Genomic DNA, 18607 nt, shown 5'->3' on the forward strand with positions numbered 1-18607 from the left:
AAAACGGTTAGCTGAAGAAGGTGATTTTGTTTCTTCTATTTCACCTTACATAGGCTGCTGGCTTTTTGGGGAAAGGATCAGTTTTTAATTCTCTCTCTCTCCCCGTCATACCTAACATGATAGTATCCCGATTCATACATAAAATACATTGATGGTGTTGGCATCATTGATGCTGTAGTTATTATCATGATAATTTTCTCGTTTCAGCAGTGAATGCAAAGATGCTTCCATGTACGTAGGAAATATTGCAGAGTTCATTAGGGGGCTACTTTGGAACACAACTGTTATTCCACAGTATCTCCTGGCATGGACGCTATTATCCTGCGCAGTAAATTGTGCCTTTATGTAGCTTATTTTAACTTGCTTACAAAGTCAATTAATCTATGCCACAGTAATTTCTAGAGCAAAATAAACATTTATACAAATACAGTTAAAGTATTATGGCAATATCTGAATATTTTCATATATTAAAAAATCCTAACCTCTTAGTAGGAAGAAAATTACATTAAAAAATGTCAGTGCATAGCTTTTAGGAAAGCTCTAAAATATTATTAAAAAAAATGCATGTCTAGAACAATCCACAATTACAGGGGGAAAAAAAAAGAACACAGGAAAATAATTTAAAAGCTACTTATCGACCAACACACTAGTGAGATGAAAGAAATGGTGCTAATCATACTATTCCCACCTGAGGGTCTTTCCCAAAGTAATAAATGACCTAAGTATTTAATGACCTAAGCCTCAAAAAAAACAAACAAGCAGACCTCTTGCTTGCCTCTTCTCCACTATGAAGCCCTTTATTTGTCCCCCATAACCATGAGTTTGACAGATTACTCTAGCATTTCTGCCAAATGAATATCAACTTATCAAATGTGTATTATCTTCCCATTTCATGACGTTTGCTCCTCAGTTGCTATGCTGCTCTTTTTTAACTGAAAATGGAGATGCCTAGCTTAACTTCTCTGCGTTCATTCATTCTCCTGTTTAATTCACGTCCCTATCATAGCTTGTCTAAATTAATTAGTGTTAAGCTTTGCACAGAAATATTTTCAGTATTTTCACCATTATGCTAAGTATTTCTATGGAATGAATACACTGGCTAAAGCAACATAATGGTATGGTTTGTGTAATGGTTTTATAATAGTTTATCTTAGTGTATTTTCAGTTCAATTCCTTTTTACAAGTTGACAATTCATTCCTACTTGCTAGCTCTGTACGTCGGGGGACATTTTTCAGGGGCTCGTTCCATGGTCTTTTTACTCAAGAAGAGGTCAAATTTCTCATTGCCATCCTTGTTTGTGTTTTCTAAAGCTGAGCATTGAAGGTGCCCATCGGAACACAGTGCAGGAATCTTCAGGCAGATGCAACCTTGAGCAAACAGGCTCGTAATGGGGCAGTGAGAGATCTACATCGAGCTATCAGTTCACATCCGTACCCACTGCACTCATGGCACAGCTCAAACTAAGAAGTCCTCTCAGCTATTCCTCTGTGCCGACGTTGTTGTGCAGCTTCCATTTACAGAACAAGCTAATTCAGAAGCTCGTGCTTCACTGAATTATGTGGACATACATAGTCTATTAGAGACCTGATTGACCTAAATCATTTTATGTCATCTGCAAATACTGTCCCTTTTATGTTCATTTCCTTTTCTAGAAAATTAATGCTTTAAAGTCCATGGATCTCCATACAGATGCTAGGAGAACTCTGCCTCTGCTAAAGTGTCCCATTTATCCTTATGAATTTTTTCTGTCTCTCAGACACACAGAATTTGGTAATGCTTTCCCTGCAACAACACTTGCTTACTTTAGTAGCTTCTACTACACAAAAGCTAGGCTAAAGGCTTTTTTTTTTTTGACAGTTCAGATATGCTATATTGATTAATTCTCACCCACTCTGTCAAAATTCTAATAGACTGACGATCTTTCTGTGCTGTTTTCCTGGACAGATGCCAGCTACCTTGTTCTTAAAACCCCACAGTCACAATTTTTTGTCTTTTTTTTTTTTTTTTTTGCATTTCTTACCAGTCTCAAATTTACAACTTTTTTCTAGTACTTTCTAAAAAAATGTCACTAGCTTTTGTTAAAAACTGATTATTAAAGAAACATATAAACCCTTGGCTTCTTCCTATTATTTTTTCATCAACATCCTCTTTCATGATGCAATCTTGCACATTTAGTTGAAAAGGTTACCTGGGATGGGCAGCTTCCTAAAAATGCCCTTCTTTCTTTCTCCCTCTCTCTCTCCCTCCTCCTGTGAAGACAAATTCAAAGAAACAGTCTAGTCTCTCTGCAACATTCCTGTCCTAACCAACTGTGGCTTGAGAGACCCACCAATTCTCTCCTAGACTTCTTATATTTGACATCCTAAAGCTTGTCTGTATATAATTTCCTGACTTTCACTATTTGCTCTAAGAAGTTCCTCACCTTTCTTATTATCCATCCTAAAATTTACTGGCTAGAACATCTGGTCTTTACAGATCATTTTAATTAATACCTTTTCCAGTTCGAATAGCTTTTGAACCATTCAATATACTTTTCCCTCTTTGCTGTCATTTTCTTTTACATACAGCTGTTTTCATACATGCTGAAACTTTTTATACAGCATTTTTGCTGAACATGAGGGTTTTGTTTCATACATTTTAATCGCTTCTTTGAAAAAATTGTTCTACTGACAAACTGTTTTGATACAATCTTTTTTGTTAAGAAGTTGAATTTAAATGTTATTAAAGTTGTAGTGACTCAGTGGCTCAACTAAAGTTCCTTCCTGAATCAACTTCCCCTTACACATTCCTCTTGCCTTATTCATTGAACACATTATTAATAATGAATTATTTACTCACTGCTACAACTGTTAGGCTCATTTTATTTGTTTTTCTCCTGTTATTCATTATATAATTTCAATCTAAAATGTTACTAAAGAAACTATTCATTAACGGAAAATAAAGAAATATTACTCTGTTTTCTGGCAGTTTCTGCTTCAAGGTCCAAAGAAAAAAAAAGGCAAAATTAAATCTGGATTCTCAAATGTGGATTATCTAATACCACCCATTTATATTGTTTATATTAAACATTTTACCTCCTATTCTTCATGTACTTATACCAGGAAAGCATAAAATGTGGAACAATGTCCATATGTAAACACATTCAACAAAACTACTTATGTTAGCTGAGCAAAATTTCAAATCCCTATAGAATGAATAAGAAAATCATTATTACATGATGTCACCAGATATAATCACTATTGTAATGCACATACTGCATCAGAACTCTGTTGTTGTTGGACTGCTGTAAAACCTTAATTTTTTTTTAATTGATGTGATAGATATGAAGTCAGTATTGCTAAGTTACAGCTTAGACCAGTTAGTTAAAGATAGAGATATGAGTTGTTACATCGTAGCTATGTGAAACTTCATATGGGTCTTCAGAGTATGACCAGATGATCAACACTTGGTATTTTAGCTGACTGCCTTAGGACAGTTTTTTTAGTTGCTGTTGGTTTTTTTGTTTTGTTTTGTTTTAGGAATGGCTTCCACATCTCACAATTGTTATCCTAATTTAAAAGCTTTCAGTAAAGCAAATCTGAAGACTGAAATGGTAAGACCTCTCTGAGAGACTGAAATTCCCAGACACAGCTAATTAAAATGAAAGAACTGTGCTGCCTGTGCTGAGAATGATCTGTAGTGAAGATCTTCATACACCAAAACTGCCAGTGCAGTACCTTTCAGAACTGATAAATACTTTATAAAAATAAATAAATGAATACCATTCATTGATTTTTCCCCCCTGATCTGCTGTCCTTAAAGACTTCTGATGCTTTGAAAAGAGTTAGAAGTGCAATGTCAATGTCTTTGGCTTATTTGGATGAGATAAGCATCAAGATAAATTCTTGAAGTCAAGAAGATTACAGTCTCTAATAAAATACAGAAGGCTACTAAATAGAAAGACCTATTAGATCAACATAGTACTCAAGAGTTCTACATCTGCCTGACTCTACAAAATTACAAGTCTTTTTGAGATCTATGGCACTCATGTCACCAAACCACAGTCAAAAGTTGACCAAAGAGGTAAGATTTTGGAACAAGACAGGAGGCACTGAGGAACACTGACAGAAGTTGACATTACATAGGCTGAAAGATGATCAGATGGAAGGCAAAAAGTTTTATCTTCTTCCTTCCAAACCCCTAATGTTAACTATGTAAATAGTTAGTTTAAAATAATAATCATCAAGGTACTGCTCAATATAAAAGATAAGAGGAAAAAATGAGAAGCTCCTAGTACAGTTGAAAGGAAAAAAAACAGAACAAACAAACAAAAGTATTTGACTTAATTTTCTTTCTTAAAAAAATGTTACCCTGTCTATATTTAAACCACCTAACCATGAAAAAATTGGAAATAATACAGTAGAAAACAAATTTGAATAACTCCCCCACTAATGCTATCATCTGATGCTTTTGTTGTTGACAATCATGTCATAATAACAAGAATAAAGGTCTTGTCTTTTTTAAAAAAGCATTGAATGATGCCTTCCTCAGTGGTGCCTGACTCCAAGGGAAGCCATTTTTCCCCACTGCTTAAAAATTGTGTTCGTATTATTCCTATTATGAATAGCAGAAAGAGACAATTTTTATTCCTGCAAAGGGAACACTTTCATACAGCCTTGTGAATAGTACTTACTCAAATATGGTGGTTTGTAAGGCGCTCGTGTATTAGACAGCAGTCCATCCAACTCCTTCCTCTCCAGAGTGTTGTGAAGGGCCTTCTCTTTGCCGAAGGTGGAGAAGGACCTTTCTGCCCCCGGCTGGGCTTCTGGTGTTTCAAACACTTCAGTGTCTGGAACGGAGTCCATGCCAGGTACGTGCAGATTGCTGCGGTAATCTGCAGCTTGGCGTCCATCAGATGGGACAAAGGAAGGCATCCAGCACCGATCTGAGTGGCCCAGTGCTTTACATTCCTCTGTGCAATTGGAGAAGAGATCCATGCCTGCAAGCATGAGAGAAAAAGAAACTACAGATATAAGCTTCAGCATCGTGAACAGCTGCTGACAGATAAGAAAGACTATGCTGAGAAAAAAGATAAATCTCCTAAGAACTTCTTCCACTACCTCCATGTCAAACAAAAAATCGGATTGTCCAGTCTTCAGAAGTCAATGATACTACTGAGTAAGTGTAAATAAATGCTAGAACGTCACACATATGCGCACACACACACGGACAAGAAGGGTACTGATGGTTCTACCTCATAAAACAGCTTGCCGATCTTACTTTTTAGAACCTATTTCAGTAAGGATTGGTTGGCAACGTCTGTGTTTCCAGACATTGTTTCAAGTCAAAAATACACATTTAAGAAGTGAAGGAATTGTTTTTGCATAAACTTATCTCCGACCAAAGAAATGAAATGACACGATTGAGGAATCACAGATTTCATTTATGAAAGTGAAATATTTGTAAGTCTTATAAAGGAACTAGCCGTGCATGTGTGCACGCAGACAGAACCTATTGGTATGAAAAGCAGATCTTATAGAGTAGGAATCCAGCTTTTAAGTGATCAAGATGGCTTACTAAATCAATCATTACATCATTCTTTCAGAGAGAGTGTTCACTGCTACCAAAGCAGTCCTTACTATCTAGTCATCCAAGTAATGGGATGGAATCCTATAGTAAATAACTCTAATTAGCAGTACAAAGGTAGCTGTAGTCCAATGTGACATGGCTGTGGATACTATCGACAAAATTGTTAATGTTTCCCCTATATCAGCAAACACCTGTCCCTGCCAACACAAAACTGTTTGCTTACAAATCCTTTAATGCTATTAAGATTTCAATGACAAGCTATGCTTCCATTGATTATCTTAAGAACAGCAGTCCAAAAGAATATTTCCTGACAGTGATTCACTGAGTTGTTGGATTACACTTGTTTTGAGAGGAATGGTGTATGAAATCACAGGCATAGAGGAAAATAAATACTAAGGTCTCCAAGTTGTTATTCAACACCATAAAAAAAAGCAGTACGGCAAAGAAATATCCTTTTCTTGTACTTATAAAGATTGCTTAGTGTCTTAGAATAGATATATGTCAAAACTGAACTAGATGTTACAAACATTGCATTTACAGGCATTCCGTTAGAATTTGGAAAAAAAAAAAAAAAAAAGACAACTTGCAAGAGAAATGGTAAAAAATATTGAAAAGCTGTAATAAGATTCATGCATTGTAGCTCATTCACCCGCCAACGTTGTGAAAGACTTGGTTAGCTCAATCTGCAATGCGAGCTTTAGTATTAAGAATGCTACCACTGTTTTGAACTATAATTTGATTTATATTAGTAATATTTCTGTGTGATTTCACACTACACAAAACAATCTCTTCAGCAAGACTCTTTCTGAGCTATCAACAAGTGCTTGAGATCTAAAGGCAGTCGTTTAAGCAGACAAAAATAAAAGGGGAAAAAATTAAGAAAAAAAGCTTTTTACCTCAGATTAATCTCCCTTTAAATCTCCCTTTTAAATTTTAAATTAAGTCATATACAATGCTAGGTCCAGCTTCGATTAGAACCTCACATTGATAATTGGCATGCACAAGTCTGAAAATAAATTACTGATCAGTGAACTGTTGAAGAATGCAAACGTGAACTGTAGATACGATTAAGAAATCAGATGAAGATCATCATGCAAGGTGTACAAATTGTATGGTTCTAAATTCTGTAGCAGCTAACGACTGAAAAGAAAGGTTTCCTGGAAAGAAATGAACACATTGCTATGTCTATAAAACCATGTGCATATGTGCACATGTGTATCTTATATACAGAAGCGTTTGAATAAAAATCTCTCTTATGCAAGAAAAGACATACTCTAGAATTCATATTTCTTTGCTGTTTAGCACATTTGTTCTCTCTTTCTTTCTTTTTTTTTTTTTTTTTTTTTCCAGATTTCCTAGCAAAATTACATGTAAACAAGAAATAACCTTGCTTCTAATTGGGAACTGATTACAGTTGCATTTTGGTAACAGTGTACCAATGACCATATTCATTCAACAGTTTATCAAAGAGAGCAGAAGAAAGACAGAAAAATTTATGGATAAATATTAAACTGCATTCTTTTGTCAGTGGGGAGAAAGATATTATAGTAACGTTGTATTTAAGATATATTCAAAGATAGATTCTTTTATCTACTTGTGAATTTTTATTTCCCCTGGAAAATTAACCTCCATTTTACTATTTTGTTTTCACATCAGCTGCTAAACTGCAAAATGTCTCTATCCAAAAATTAATTTTTAGTTCCTTTTCGAATTCTGCTTCCCTAAGACAGTGCGCCGAATAGTATTATGTAACAGCATACAAAGGAGATGTTACAGCCTCCTTAAATCAGGATTTTGAATAAATGAAGTAACGAACATAGGAGATACCAACTGAAAGCTTGTATGACAAATCCACCCCCCCAAGAAGCTGAGAACTTCTAAAATAAAAATGTAAGTATAAAAATAAAAATCCAAATTTCAACATCCACTGCTAACAAGTAGCTAGAAAGTTTGATTACCATGCAAACAGCTGTTCAGAGAGGACTGGGTTGGGTATTGCTCCTACTTGAATCAGCCACAGAGTTCCCTAAAAGGTTAATGGGTGCAGAACTAAGCCTTTGGCTTTAATATTTCAACAGAAAATAAATTCAGATTATCAGTCTAGTTTGGGAATCCCTGGGCACCTATGTATATTTACATTGACTATGATACGAGCTATTCTTCCTCCACTTTTTTCCTGTGGGCTATACTATAGATTTCTCTGTTTTTAGTAGAAAAGCATTAAAAACGGGGTGGGTGGCAGGGCAGGAAAGGCTGTTCACTAGATTCCAGGAAGGAAGAGTATATCATACTACATGACGTAAGAAATTCAGCACAGAACTCCTTTATTCACCAAGAATCATATTCTTGATTTATAACAAAAATAAATGTTCAGCAATATGACACTTCTATCTCATCTCCCTCATAAATCTGCTTATGTATATAGTCTGAAGTAAACTATCCATCATAATTGCAAATCCACATTAATGAAAAACCCTTTATATTTTCCACTTAGTTATCATATTAGACCTTGCATGTAGATAAACAGATTTTAAAGGTGGCTCTGAATTATGAATTTCAAATGTCCTTTGCAGATACAAATAGATAGTATAGGGCACCAAAGAACCAAAAAATGATAAGCATTGAGCTATTCCAAATACAGCATACATATAAAAGCAAAGGTCAAGTCTTATCTGGATAGGCCAGTGGGCAATATGAGCTTTTGCACAACCTAACTTTGCAGATTTTGAAGGAAAAAGAGCCCCTGCCCCTTCCTCAAAGGAAACAAAAAACTAAGAAAGGAGTTAAATAAGTTGCATATCTGCATCTGAATTTCCTGACCTCAGGTGCTTTGAATACTGCTTGGTAGCATTCCCTTTCTAAAGCATAGTCCAAGTTTGCCTCCTTTTTGTATTTCAAAAGGAGAAAATCAAATTTTATTTTTTTTTTGCGTTCATGAATTATACTTGATTTGAAAGACAATTTAAGATCAAAGGGAAAATTAAGCCTAAAACCATTTTTAAATAATTTATCATTTCTTAATGTAATTAAGAGAGAAGAGCCATATACCAAGCCTTTAGAGTAACAATTGAACATGTTCATATATATGTTGTTGTGTAAACAATGTAATAAAAAGAAAAAAAAAAGCAAAATATTTTAATGTTTTTGTAGTATTGTTATCAAGAGTTTTTTTTTTTTTCCCCAATGTGTACCTTTCTTTTGTCTTTCCTCATGAATTTGACTTTTCCTTAGAATTAAATGGCATTTGTTGCTTCTTCTGTAGTAACTTTCTAAGGATTGGATGGCAAATAGATGTGATGTAGGGAACCAGAACTCCTTTTTGGAGCTCCCTTACCATCTTGGCTACTCATTTGGTTAGATTACCCTTGAGCAAGTTAGTCATTTCCCTGTGATTCATGTTTTCTGTCTGTAAATAAGGATAATGATTTTAACCTCCTTTGTGGAAGACTTTATCTACTGAAGAAATGGACTTCATGAAACAGAATTATTATCATTCTTTCTTGCTAAGTAATTGGTGTGCTGCCTTGGATAAAACTGACTTCATCTGCATGAGAACATGAAAAAAAAAGACTTAAACATCTTCAATATTCAGCTCTTCCAAATCTCAGCTTGAAAGCCCTATCTGGACTATTGAGATGTGAACATTATTAAGCATGCAGCTCAAGGAAATAAGGGAAAAAAAAAAAGTAAAAAAAAAAACTCAGTTCAAGTCAAAGCGCTTTTATAAGCCATTTTAATGTTCACTCTTACTTTATCCAAGATAGACTGTTAGCCCAAGTGATCTTCAAAACAGGATTTAGCTGTCACTCTGCATAGGCTCAGAAGGAACACTGTTTTTTTCCCTTCTGTCCCTTTATCACCAAAATTCTCCTTGTGACTTCTCAAATCCTTGTCCCTATGAACGGTGAAATATCATAACTATTCTACATCCCAGCAATAACGCCTCTTGGGGTTTACTAAATCTGAATTGGTGTGAGGTAATGTTTCACCCTGTGCCTGCATGTTAGACCACTATCAATTCCCTTCATAAATTTCAATAGCGGAAATCTGATCTTAGCTCTCAGGCAGTCACCAATACATACTGTCCAGTGCAGTACCACACCAAGTAGATTGTAAAAAAGTTGATGCATTTTATAATATGTGATTTACAGTATGTGTATTTTGCTTCACGTCTCAGATACTCCTTCCTGAAGTACATCTGAGAAATCATGCCAATTCAGTGAAGACAGCGAAACAAAGGTAATATTGTAAAGAACTCTGCATGTTCAGCGTGAGAAAACTGAGTAGCTAGTGACCAACCATACAAAATAAGTTGATGGCGTGAGTCCAAATCTTACAGGACAGGTGTCTAATCACACAATTTAAACATACACACACACACAGAGTACTAATTGGCACCCAAGTCAGCAGTTTCACAAGGGAGGCCAAGAATTTAATCAACCATGGGAAATAAACTAACTTCATGCTTAGAAATGACTCCTACAGAACATGACTGAAATACAGTGTGTTAATAATAGGTAGTAGTGTTGCATTTGTTCTACAATAAAATAACAGCTTTTGTCTCAACAATTTTCAGCCAGAGAAGAAGAACATGAGTAATTATAACACCCATTTTGGATTTGTGAAACCCCTCCCTCCATCTACCAAAAACTTCCTGCGTGACCTTAGGAAGGCCATTTTCCGTAAGTCTCAGATCCTTACCACCTTCAGTGAAATAATCACTCAATCAGTAAATATTAGGCTCTTGAACACTTTTGAGTACCTTGCCATTCTCTGCTAAATGCAGATGACAGTCCTTTCCTAGTTCATTGATATTGAGGTAGATAAGAATGCAGATAACAATAATGCATTCAGGTGCTACCTTAATGGGAACAATATGAATCCCTCACATACTTTCCAGAAACCATGATTAAATCACTACCAAGAAAATATATACATTGTTAAAAGATGAACCAGAATCTTATTTGAAAACACAATGGGACATTTTATGACACACAGAACAGCTTAGTTCAGAATTTTTGCAAAATAATTGTGGAGGAGAACTCTATGACACTGCTAGATTTTCATCCTGCATGATTACCTTTCCAACTAATAACTCACCACAACTTTGACAACCAGCTAGCCTAGCAATGGACTCCTACAGAATAGCTATGTGTGTGCCAAAGGATTCTTCACCGGTGACAGTAACAAAAGTCATGCACAGAAAAGGAAAAAAAGATGTTTTGCAAGCAAAACATGTTGCTGACTAAAACTGGTAGGGAGGAAGTATTATTTTTCATTGAGAATGTTTGACTAAACGTTTTCAGACACAAATACAATGCTTTTGAAAACAAATATGAGTCTGCATGGTATCAGGTAATATCTTAGGAAAAAAAAAAGCATTATCAACAACTGTGTTTTCCTTTAATAATTTAGATAGAATTGATTCTAAAGCACTAGAGTAACTGAGAAACTGAGAAGGCATTCCCTCAGAAATTTCCTCTAGTAATTCAAAATCAAACAAGATTTATGCTCATTTTTTTTCATAAAATTAATCACAAAAAGGTAATAGCAAGAATGATGTCTTTATATCAAAATATCTTGTCATCACTTTGGTCAAAGGGAGCTGTCTTTGCACTGTGATAGCACGATTGAGCCCAAAACTTAGAGAAAATCTGTATTATACATTAGTAGGAAATGATAGCAATTTCTTTAGAGAATTGTATTTAAATATTTATTGGGAACCAGCATTTTAAAAATTGCTCATGCAAATTACCCTGAAAGCACAGCACCAATATATTAAATTGGAAGTTTTGCGTGTTTGAGGTTTCAGCTCAAAATTGTTACTTGTGAGCTGACCAAACCTAACTGTCAGCATTCATTACCTCATCTGCAATCATAATTTACATTACAGAAGTTCATAAATCACATCAGACCACTGAGTGATTTGAAAATATTTTGAAACTGTAGTTTTGCCTCTAATTCAGTAAAATAGAAATAAGAAAAATAAGGAATTTACCCAGTCAAGAACTAACATCAAGTTTGACAACAGTCCCAGTGTTCTTATCTGAAATAGACTACTTATAAAACTGTGAGAAAGAATAGAGAGCAGAGGCACAACAATAACAGCACTGGATGCATCTAAAAGAAAATAGCTTTCAGTTTATGTGCAACTATATGATTATATTCCCACCGTCAGTCAAACCCAGCTCCTTCTGCAGATGTTTATTCTTTTCTCTCCTGTTTGGTTATTATGGTTCATTATGCTGAGGGACTAAACTGATTGAAATGTTCATTGAGATGACTGCTGCAGTAAAATGCGTAAAAGAAAAAAAAAGGAATGTGGGGAGGGCAGGAGGAGAGGGAGCTTTTTATAACTCAGTAGCACTGATTGCTGCATCAAAAACAGTGCAAAAGAATGGGTGGGGGGAGGCTAAATACATGGCTTTTTAAGACAACAATAAATCATACGCCATATATAGGCCAAAAATGAAAGAGGCTCTGTGTTCAGATGTAAACTTCTGGCAAGACCTGGTTTGTTGTCAGGTTCCCAGACACAAAATAGACACTCTGTTCACTTAGCATGAAGCCCTGCAAGAAGCAGGGAGCTCCGGAGACTCTTGGCTCTTCTCGAGTCTCATTAGGTCTGCATATTAATGACTTGCAGCAATATAAAGGGGCCCTGTAGCAGCCTCCTCTTCCCCTGGTTCCTGGGTTTCCCATCGTTAAGGGGACAGTGACTATAGCATCAGGAACATAGAGGATATTAACAGCACACAAGAGATGCTGCACTGCTATGACAGCACGGTCCCTTGCCCTGAAATCTTTTAAAATGGAGTTTGGGAAAAATAAAATAAAATATAAAAATAAAACAAAAATATAAAAATAAAAATAGAAGAGTGGAGAAACTCATGCAGTCTTTTGTATGACATACTTGTAGCAAATCCTAATACATGACAAGGCATAGACAAAACAAGGGGAAAGAAATCACTTCACTGATTCAAAACATACCAGACCTTTGGAAACTGCAGTAGGGAGGAAAGCAAAAGCATTTCTGGCTAAAATGCAGTGTGGGAGTGAGAATGAATTCTAATGCACAGACTCTAAACAATGTCCCTTTCAAAGGAAAACTGACAGTATGAGAGCAAAGATAGCAAGCCATACGCCTAGGAATAACACTGCAATGTATATGTTTTCTAGGTGATTCGTATCATGGCTATATCGTAGCCTTTCAAAGCATTTATTTGCTTTGCTAGCGCTGAAAGAAATATGCTTAAAAATACCTTAGCCTTATTAACATGAAGGTCACTTACACTATATGGTCTGTTAATTTGAATTGAAAAACAGTCCTCTAAAAATGCTAAGGTATTATCCATTCAGAACACCCAATGCGTCTCCACTGATCCCCAGCAAAAATCCTCACAGTCTGGCTGTCATTCAGTCACTGGGCTCATTCTTTGCCTTGGGAACTCCCCCTGCACTTCACACTGCTGTGAAGTGTCTACTAAACAAAGTTGCCTAATGCTTTGAAATCCTGCAAATCCATTGTTGGGAAAAAAATGCACTAGAAAACATACTGATAACTTTGCTTTAATGTGGAGGAAGTTTTGTTACAGCCACTAATACTCCCCCTGCCCCCAGACCAAAACAATAAAATAAGTTTTGCCCCTTGAATGCATGGCATTCAAAATTGTCTCCTTGTGTAGGTCACCATAGTGGCAAGCTGGCTTAAACCCAGCCTTCCATGCAATATACTTACATTATTTTATGCTAGTCTTATATTATATTCCTACAGGTAACTGCTCTTTCTAGTCTCCCTACTTAAAGATTGACTATTTCCACTGTCTTATCAGACTTACCAGAGGATTGACCTCGATTAGTGGCATCATGATCACTGTCTCCTTGCTCACTGTCTCCATGACCACTGTCCTTAGAGCTTACTATGTCTGCTTCCTGGAATGCAGAACTAGACACAGAAACATCCTTACATTAGAATAAACATGAAAGAGGAAGTCATAAAACATTCTTCTGCCATCACATGGCCAAACACGGTGCTGCATTCACCCACTCCTGCCTTGCTGCACTGCTTCTGCAGAGGCACTCTGTCCACCACAAACAAAACTTGTGTTTTCGGACATTGCTAGTCTAGCTGAAACGGACAGCAGGCATTAGCACTCTGCATGTTTTTCGTGTAATCGGTATAATTAATTTGGTATCACTTACATAAGCTGGATAGCTAAATTATCACTTAGAGAGGCCAGTGTTATCTGGCACACCCTGCAGAAGGATTCATAAGTATTTAAAGCACGTTTTAGGCTAATACACGAAATGAGATTTTGTTCTCTTTTCAGATGATTTTGAAAAGAGTTCAGAAAAGCCGTAATTCAGACTCATTTAGTTGATAGCATTTTTTAATGCGTCTACATACATCCGTTTCCCCACTGCTTTGCTACTATTTTATGTCTGCAGTAAACACATCTCTGCATCCCATTCACACTTGCTAAAGCATGCATTATGAAAACACGATTAAGTTCATACCTGTTTACCCGTCGGGGTCTGTCAACTAGATAACTGAGCTCAGCACGCTGATGTTTCGTCTAGGAAAAAGAAAATATTAGGAAATATTTGATCTCTTGATACTTCCGTAGCCAGCATCAGAAAATATAGAAGAGCAGCTCACAATATTCACTATAAATGGTAATGTTTAACTGCAAGTAGGCCTACACAATCTGCTTCTAGGACGTAAGGAGAGAAACCCACCAGCCCTCGCCTCTTCTTCACACATATGGGAAAGCACAAGGGATTTTTTTCCCTGAGTTCTTTGAGACAAGATTCACACGTCTTCTCACAGTGCATGCTGTCAAGCATCACAAGGACTCCCACAAAATCAGCGCAACTATTTCTAGACTTGTGTACTGCTTGCTCTAAGGAAAACTTATTGGAATCTAGTTTTTGGTCTGTTTTTAATTCCAGCATATAAAAATAGGCAGAGACAGTTTAGTTGTTGCACACTAGGGGAGAAAATAAATCAAGATACCCTCGGGTCCTCAAAAAGGCAAGAGGAGACAGAGTTTTACACACATTTCAAGGAAAAGTCCACTTTAAAAGCCAACACTAGACATTTTATTTCAAGATGTAGCCAGCCTTAGAAAACATCATTCAAACTACCTCTGCCAGACTGGACAGCATTGAGGTTACAGTATTCACATTAAGAGAGAGTGTTTTCATTAGGACACAAGCAGAGGGGTACCAAGGGTGTGTATGAGCTAGCTGAGTAAATGATTACCAGGGGAGTTATGATATGGCATACGCTTTGATGGAGATTCTCTACACGCTAGGCAACACAATACAGAGAACAAGCTTAACAAGAGGGAACTTTAAATCTGCATGTAATTTGACAGAAACTCCTTCTCGCTACCTTTCTTTGAGAGTTCAGCTTTAGGTTATAAAGGGCTGTTCAGGCAGAGGGAAGAAAAGTCAAGGAGTAAACTTTAGCTCACAAATCCCTTAAAGTTCCTGCTAACTGCAGAGATTGTAATGGTCCCAGAGGAGGGGGTTTCCTTTGGCAGAAGAGGTTTGGGAAAGGGTTTGGAAACACTAAAAGTGCAGTCCCCATATTTCTCCCTGTGATTATTCCCAGTGTTATCAGAGAGGCACAGCCCCCTGCAAAGCACCAGCAAGCCCCCGGCCAGGAGAGGACCCCTGGACGTGAGGGCAGGGGACGGGCAGATGAGGTGCAAAAACCCCCCCCCCAACAAAAAAAAAAAAAAAAAAAAAAAAAAAAGCGGGGACAGAGGAGCCCGAGGGGGGAGGAATTGCGGCGGGGGGAGCAGTACGGGGACGGGCCCTCTCCCCCCTTACCTCGCTGGAGAGGATGCTGCCGTTGGAGATGATGTCGGGCTGCTGGTCGGCATAACCGGTGACGATGGCCCCGCAGGGGTTGTGCTCGGCGTCGGTGCTGCGGGAGGGGCTGCAGGGCTTGAGGAACATCAGGTCGGTCTTGGCGGACTCGGGGGTGAGGCAGACCTGGTAGCAGTAGTTCTGGTTGTGGTGGTGGGAGCCGAAGCTGCCCGCCTCCTCGGCCGGCACCTGCGCCGGGTTGCTGGGCACGTTGGAGCTCTGCACCAGCATGATGTCCGACTTGCTGAGCTTCTTCTTGCGGGCCCGCGCTTGGCGGCTGCAGCAGGGGCAGCAGCAGCAGCAGCCCAGGCAGCAGTCGCTGGCCAGGCAGGTGTAGATGTTGAGCTTCTTCTCCTTCTGGCAGCGCACGGCCAGCACGATCATGGCCAGCAGGAAGACGAAGGACACGGAGCCCAGCGCGATGATGAGGATGAGGGTGAGGTCGAGCGACGCGTCCCCCCCGGAGCGGCTGGGACGGTGCTCGCCGCCTGCCCCGCCGCCCCCCGCGCCCGCCCCGGCTCCCTGCCCGCCGCCGCCGCCGCCTCCGCCGGGCCGCTCGGCCGCGCCGTCCACCAGCACCACCTGGATGGCGGCGGTGGAGGAGAGCGGCGGCTGCCCGTGGTCGCGCACCTCGACGAGCAGCTCGTAGGGGCGCTGCGGGTCGCGCTTGGCCGGCACCCTGCGCGCCGTGCGGAGCTCGCCGCTGCGCCAGTCCATGCGGAAGAGGCTGGCCTCGTTGCCCCGCGCGATGCTGTAGGTGAGGCGCGCGTTGTCGCCGTCGTCGGCGTCCACGGCGGCCACCCGGCTCACCAGGTAGCCCGGCTCGGCGCCGCGGGGCAGCAGCTCCCTCGCCGGGGTGCCGTTGCGGCCCGGCACGGGGCTGACGATGGCGGGCGCGTTGTCGTTCTGGTCCACCACCACGATGTTGACGGTGGCGTTGGCGGCCAGCGGGCGCGGCTCCTCGCCGGCGTCGCGGGCCTCTACCTGGAAGCTGAACTCCTTGAGCTGCTCATAGTCGAAGGAGCGCAGCGCGTAGAGGAAGCCGTTCTCGGCGTTGATGGAGACGTAGGTGAAGACGGACATGCCCTGGATCTGGCTCTCCAGGATGGAGTAGGCGAGCCGCGCGTTGGCGCCCTGGTCGCGGTCGGTGGCGCTGACGGCGTAGATGTAGGCGCCGGGCACGTTGTTCTCGCTGACGAAGACCTGGTAGACGGGCTGCGAGAAGCGCGGCGCGTTGTCGTTCACGTCGCTCACCCGCACCTGGATGGACTTGCTGGTGCTGAGCGGCGGCCGGCCGCCGTCCCGAGCCACCACCGTCAGCGTGTAGGCGTCGCCGCCCGGCTGCTCGCGGTCGAGCGGCCCCTCGGTGACGATGGTGTAGTAGTTCTTGAAGGAGCTCTTGAGGCGGAAGGGCGCGTCGCCCTGCAGCAGCTCGCACTGCACCTGCCCGTTCTCCTCCGAGTCGCGGTCCGACACGCTGAAGAGGGCCACCACGGTGCCCGGCGCCGCCGCCTCGCTCACCGCCTCCTTGACGGTGGAGAAGCTGATCTCGGGCGCGTTGTCGTTGGCGTCCAGCACCCGCACCAGCACCTTGCAGTGCGCCGGCACGGCGTTGGGCCCCAGGTCCTTGGCTTGCACGTACACCTGGTACACGCTGCTCTCCTCGTAGTCCAGCTCGCCGCTCACCTCCAGCCGCCCGGTGCGCGGCGCGATGCCGAAGAGCTCCCGGGCGCGGGCCGAGATGTGGCTGCTGAAGGAATAGATGACCTCGCCGTTCTGCCCCTCGTCGGGGTCGCTGGCGTTGAGCTGCAGCACCAGGGTGCCGGGAGGCGAGTTCTCGGGCAGCGACACGGTGTAGACGGGCTGCTCGAAGGCGGGGACGTTGTCGTTGGAGTCCAGCACCCGCACGGTGAGCAGGGCGGTGCCGGTGCGCTGCTGGGGCTGCCCGCCGTCCACCGCCGTCAGCACGTAGCGGTGCACGGCTTGCTGCTCGCGGTCCAGCGGCTGGTCCAGCACCAGCTCGGCGAAGCGGTTGCCGTCGCCCTGCGTCTGCACGTCGAGGGAGAAGTAACTGTTGGGGGTGATCTCGTAGGTGCGCAGCGAGTTGGTGCCCACGTCGGGGTCGAAGGCGCTCTCCAGGGGAAAGCGGGTGCCCGGCGTGGCGCTCTCCGAGATCTCCACCGTGAGGTCGGGCTCCGGGAAGGAGGGCGGGTTGTCGTTGATGTCCAGCACCTCGATCTCCACCCGGAACAGCTCCAGGGGGTTCTCCAGGAAGACCTCCAGGTGCAGCAGGCAGGAGGGGCTCTGCTTGCAGATCTGCTCCCGGTCGATCTTCTCGTTCACGTAGAGCACCCCGGTCTCCAGGTTGAGCTCCAGGTAAGGGCTGCGGGAGTTGGGCGCCGTCTGGAAGCGGCGAGCCGAAAGTTTTGTAATGTCCAAGCCCAGGTCCTCGGCGATATTTCCCACGAACGTGCCATGCTCCTGCTCCTCCTGCACCGTGTAATGGAGCTGGCAAAGGGCCCCCTCCACCATCCAGAGCAAGGCGAGGAGGAATAGCACGACCATCTCCAAGCGGGGAAAGAGAGCCCCCCTCCCCGACACCACCTCTTCCTCCTCTTCCGAAAACCACCACCTCCTCCTCCGAAAGCACACAGCGCAGTGTGTGCGCCTTTGCCTGTGTGTGTGAGTGTGTCTGTGCGTGTCCGCGCCTCCGAGCGTGCGGGGAGAGAGAGAGAGAGAGGGGGATCGGGGGAGGGGGGAAAGGAAAGGGGGGTTTGGTTTGGGGGGGGATATGCTAGGTATTATTTCTTCTGATTCATGTTAAGATCTTTTTCTCCCCCATCTCCCTCCTATTTGTTACGAGTATTATTGTTTCACACGCTGACCAAATGAAGAAGGCAGGCGTCCCCACTTCATCTGTGATCTTCGGAATAAACGGCCAACTAATAATAGCTATTAGCTGGCTGTATCTATAGATAAACAGTAGCCCGCTTTTATTTATTCCGAGAGTCTTGGCACTGCACCGCGGCAGCAGCAGCGGCGGCGGAGGCAGCAGCAGCAGCAAATCCCAAGGAGGAAATTTTTATATTTCAAGATTGTCCTCGGTTTGTCTTCCTGGTGGGAGCTGGAGGGGTAGATGCTGCTGGAAGAGCCGGTGGA

At 41.7% G+C, this 18607-nt stretch overlaps 1 protein-coding gene across 6 annotated transcripts in view; it reads right to left on the reverse strand.

Annotated features, from left to right (window-relative positions):
* Nucleotides 1–18208, reverse strand: part of PCDH10 (protocadherin 10) — a 30746-nt gene extending 12538 nt beyond the window's left edge. For all 6 annotated transcript variants that reach the window (XM_032186874.1, XM_032186873.1, XM_032186872.1 and 3 more), the window contains exons 1-4: nucleotides 15410–18208; nucleotides 14087–14145; nucleotides 13408–13514; nucleotides 4674–4979 (exon numbers count right to left, since the gene is read on the reverse strand). In XM_032186874.1, the coding sequence (XP_032042765.1) occupies nucleotides 4674–4979; nucleotides 13408–13514; nucleotides 14087–14145; nucleotides 15410–18013 (3076 nt within the window). In that variant the 5' untranslated portion in view covers nucleotides 18014–18208. The remainder of the gene's footprint in view (nucleotides 1–4673; nucleotides 4980–13407; nucleotides 13515–14086; nucleotides 14146–15409) is intronic.
* Nucleotides 18209–18607: the final 399 nt, after the last annotated feature.

This window comes from Aythya fuligula, chromosome 4 (genome assembly GCF_009819795.1).
Source record: "Aythya fuligula isolate bAytFul2 chromosome 4, bAytFul2.pri, whole genome shotgun sequence".
Classification (NCBI taxonomy): domain Eukaryota; kingdom Metazoa; phylum Chordata; class Aves; order Anseriformes; family Anatidae; genus Aythya; species Aythya fuligula.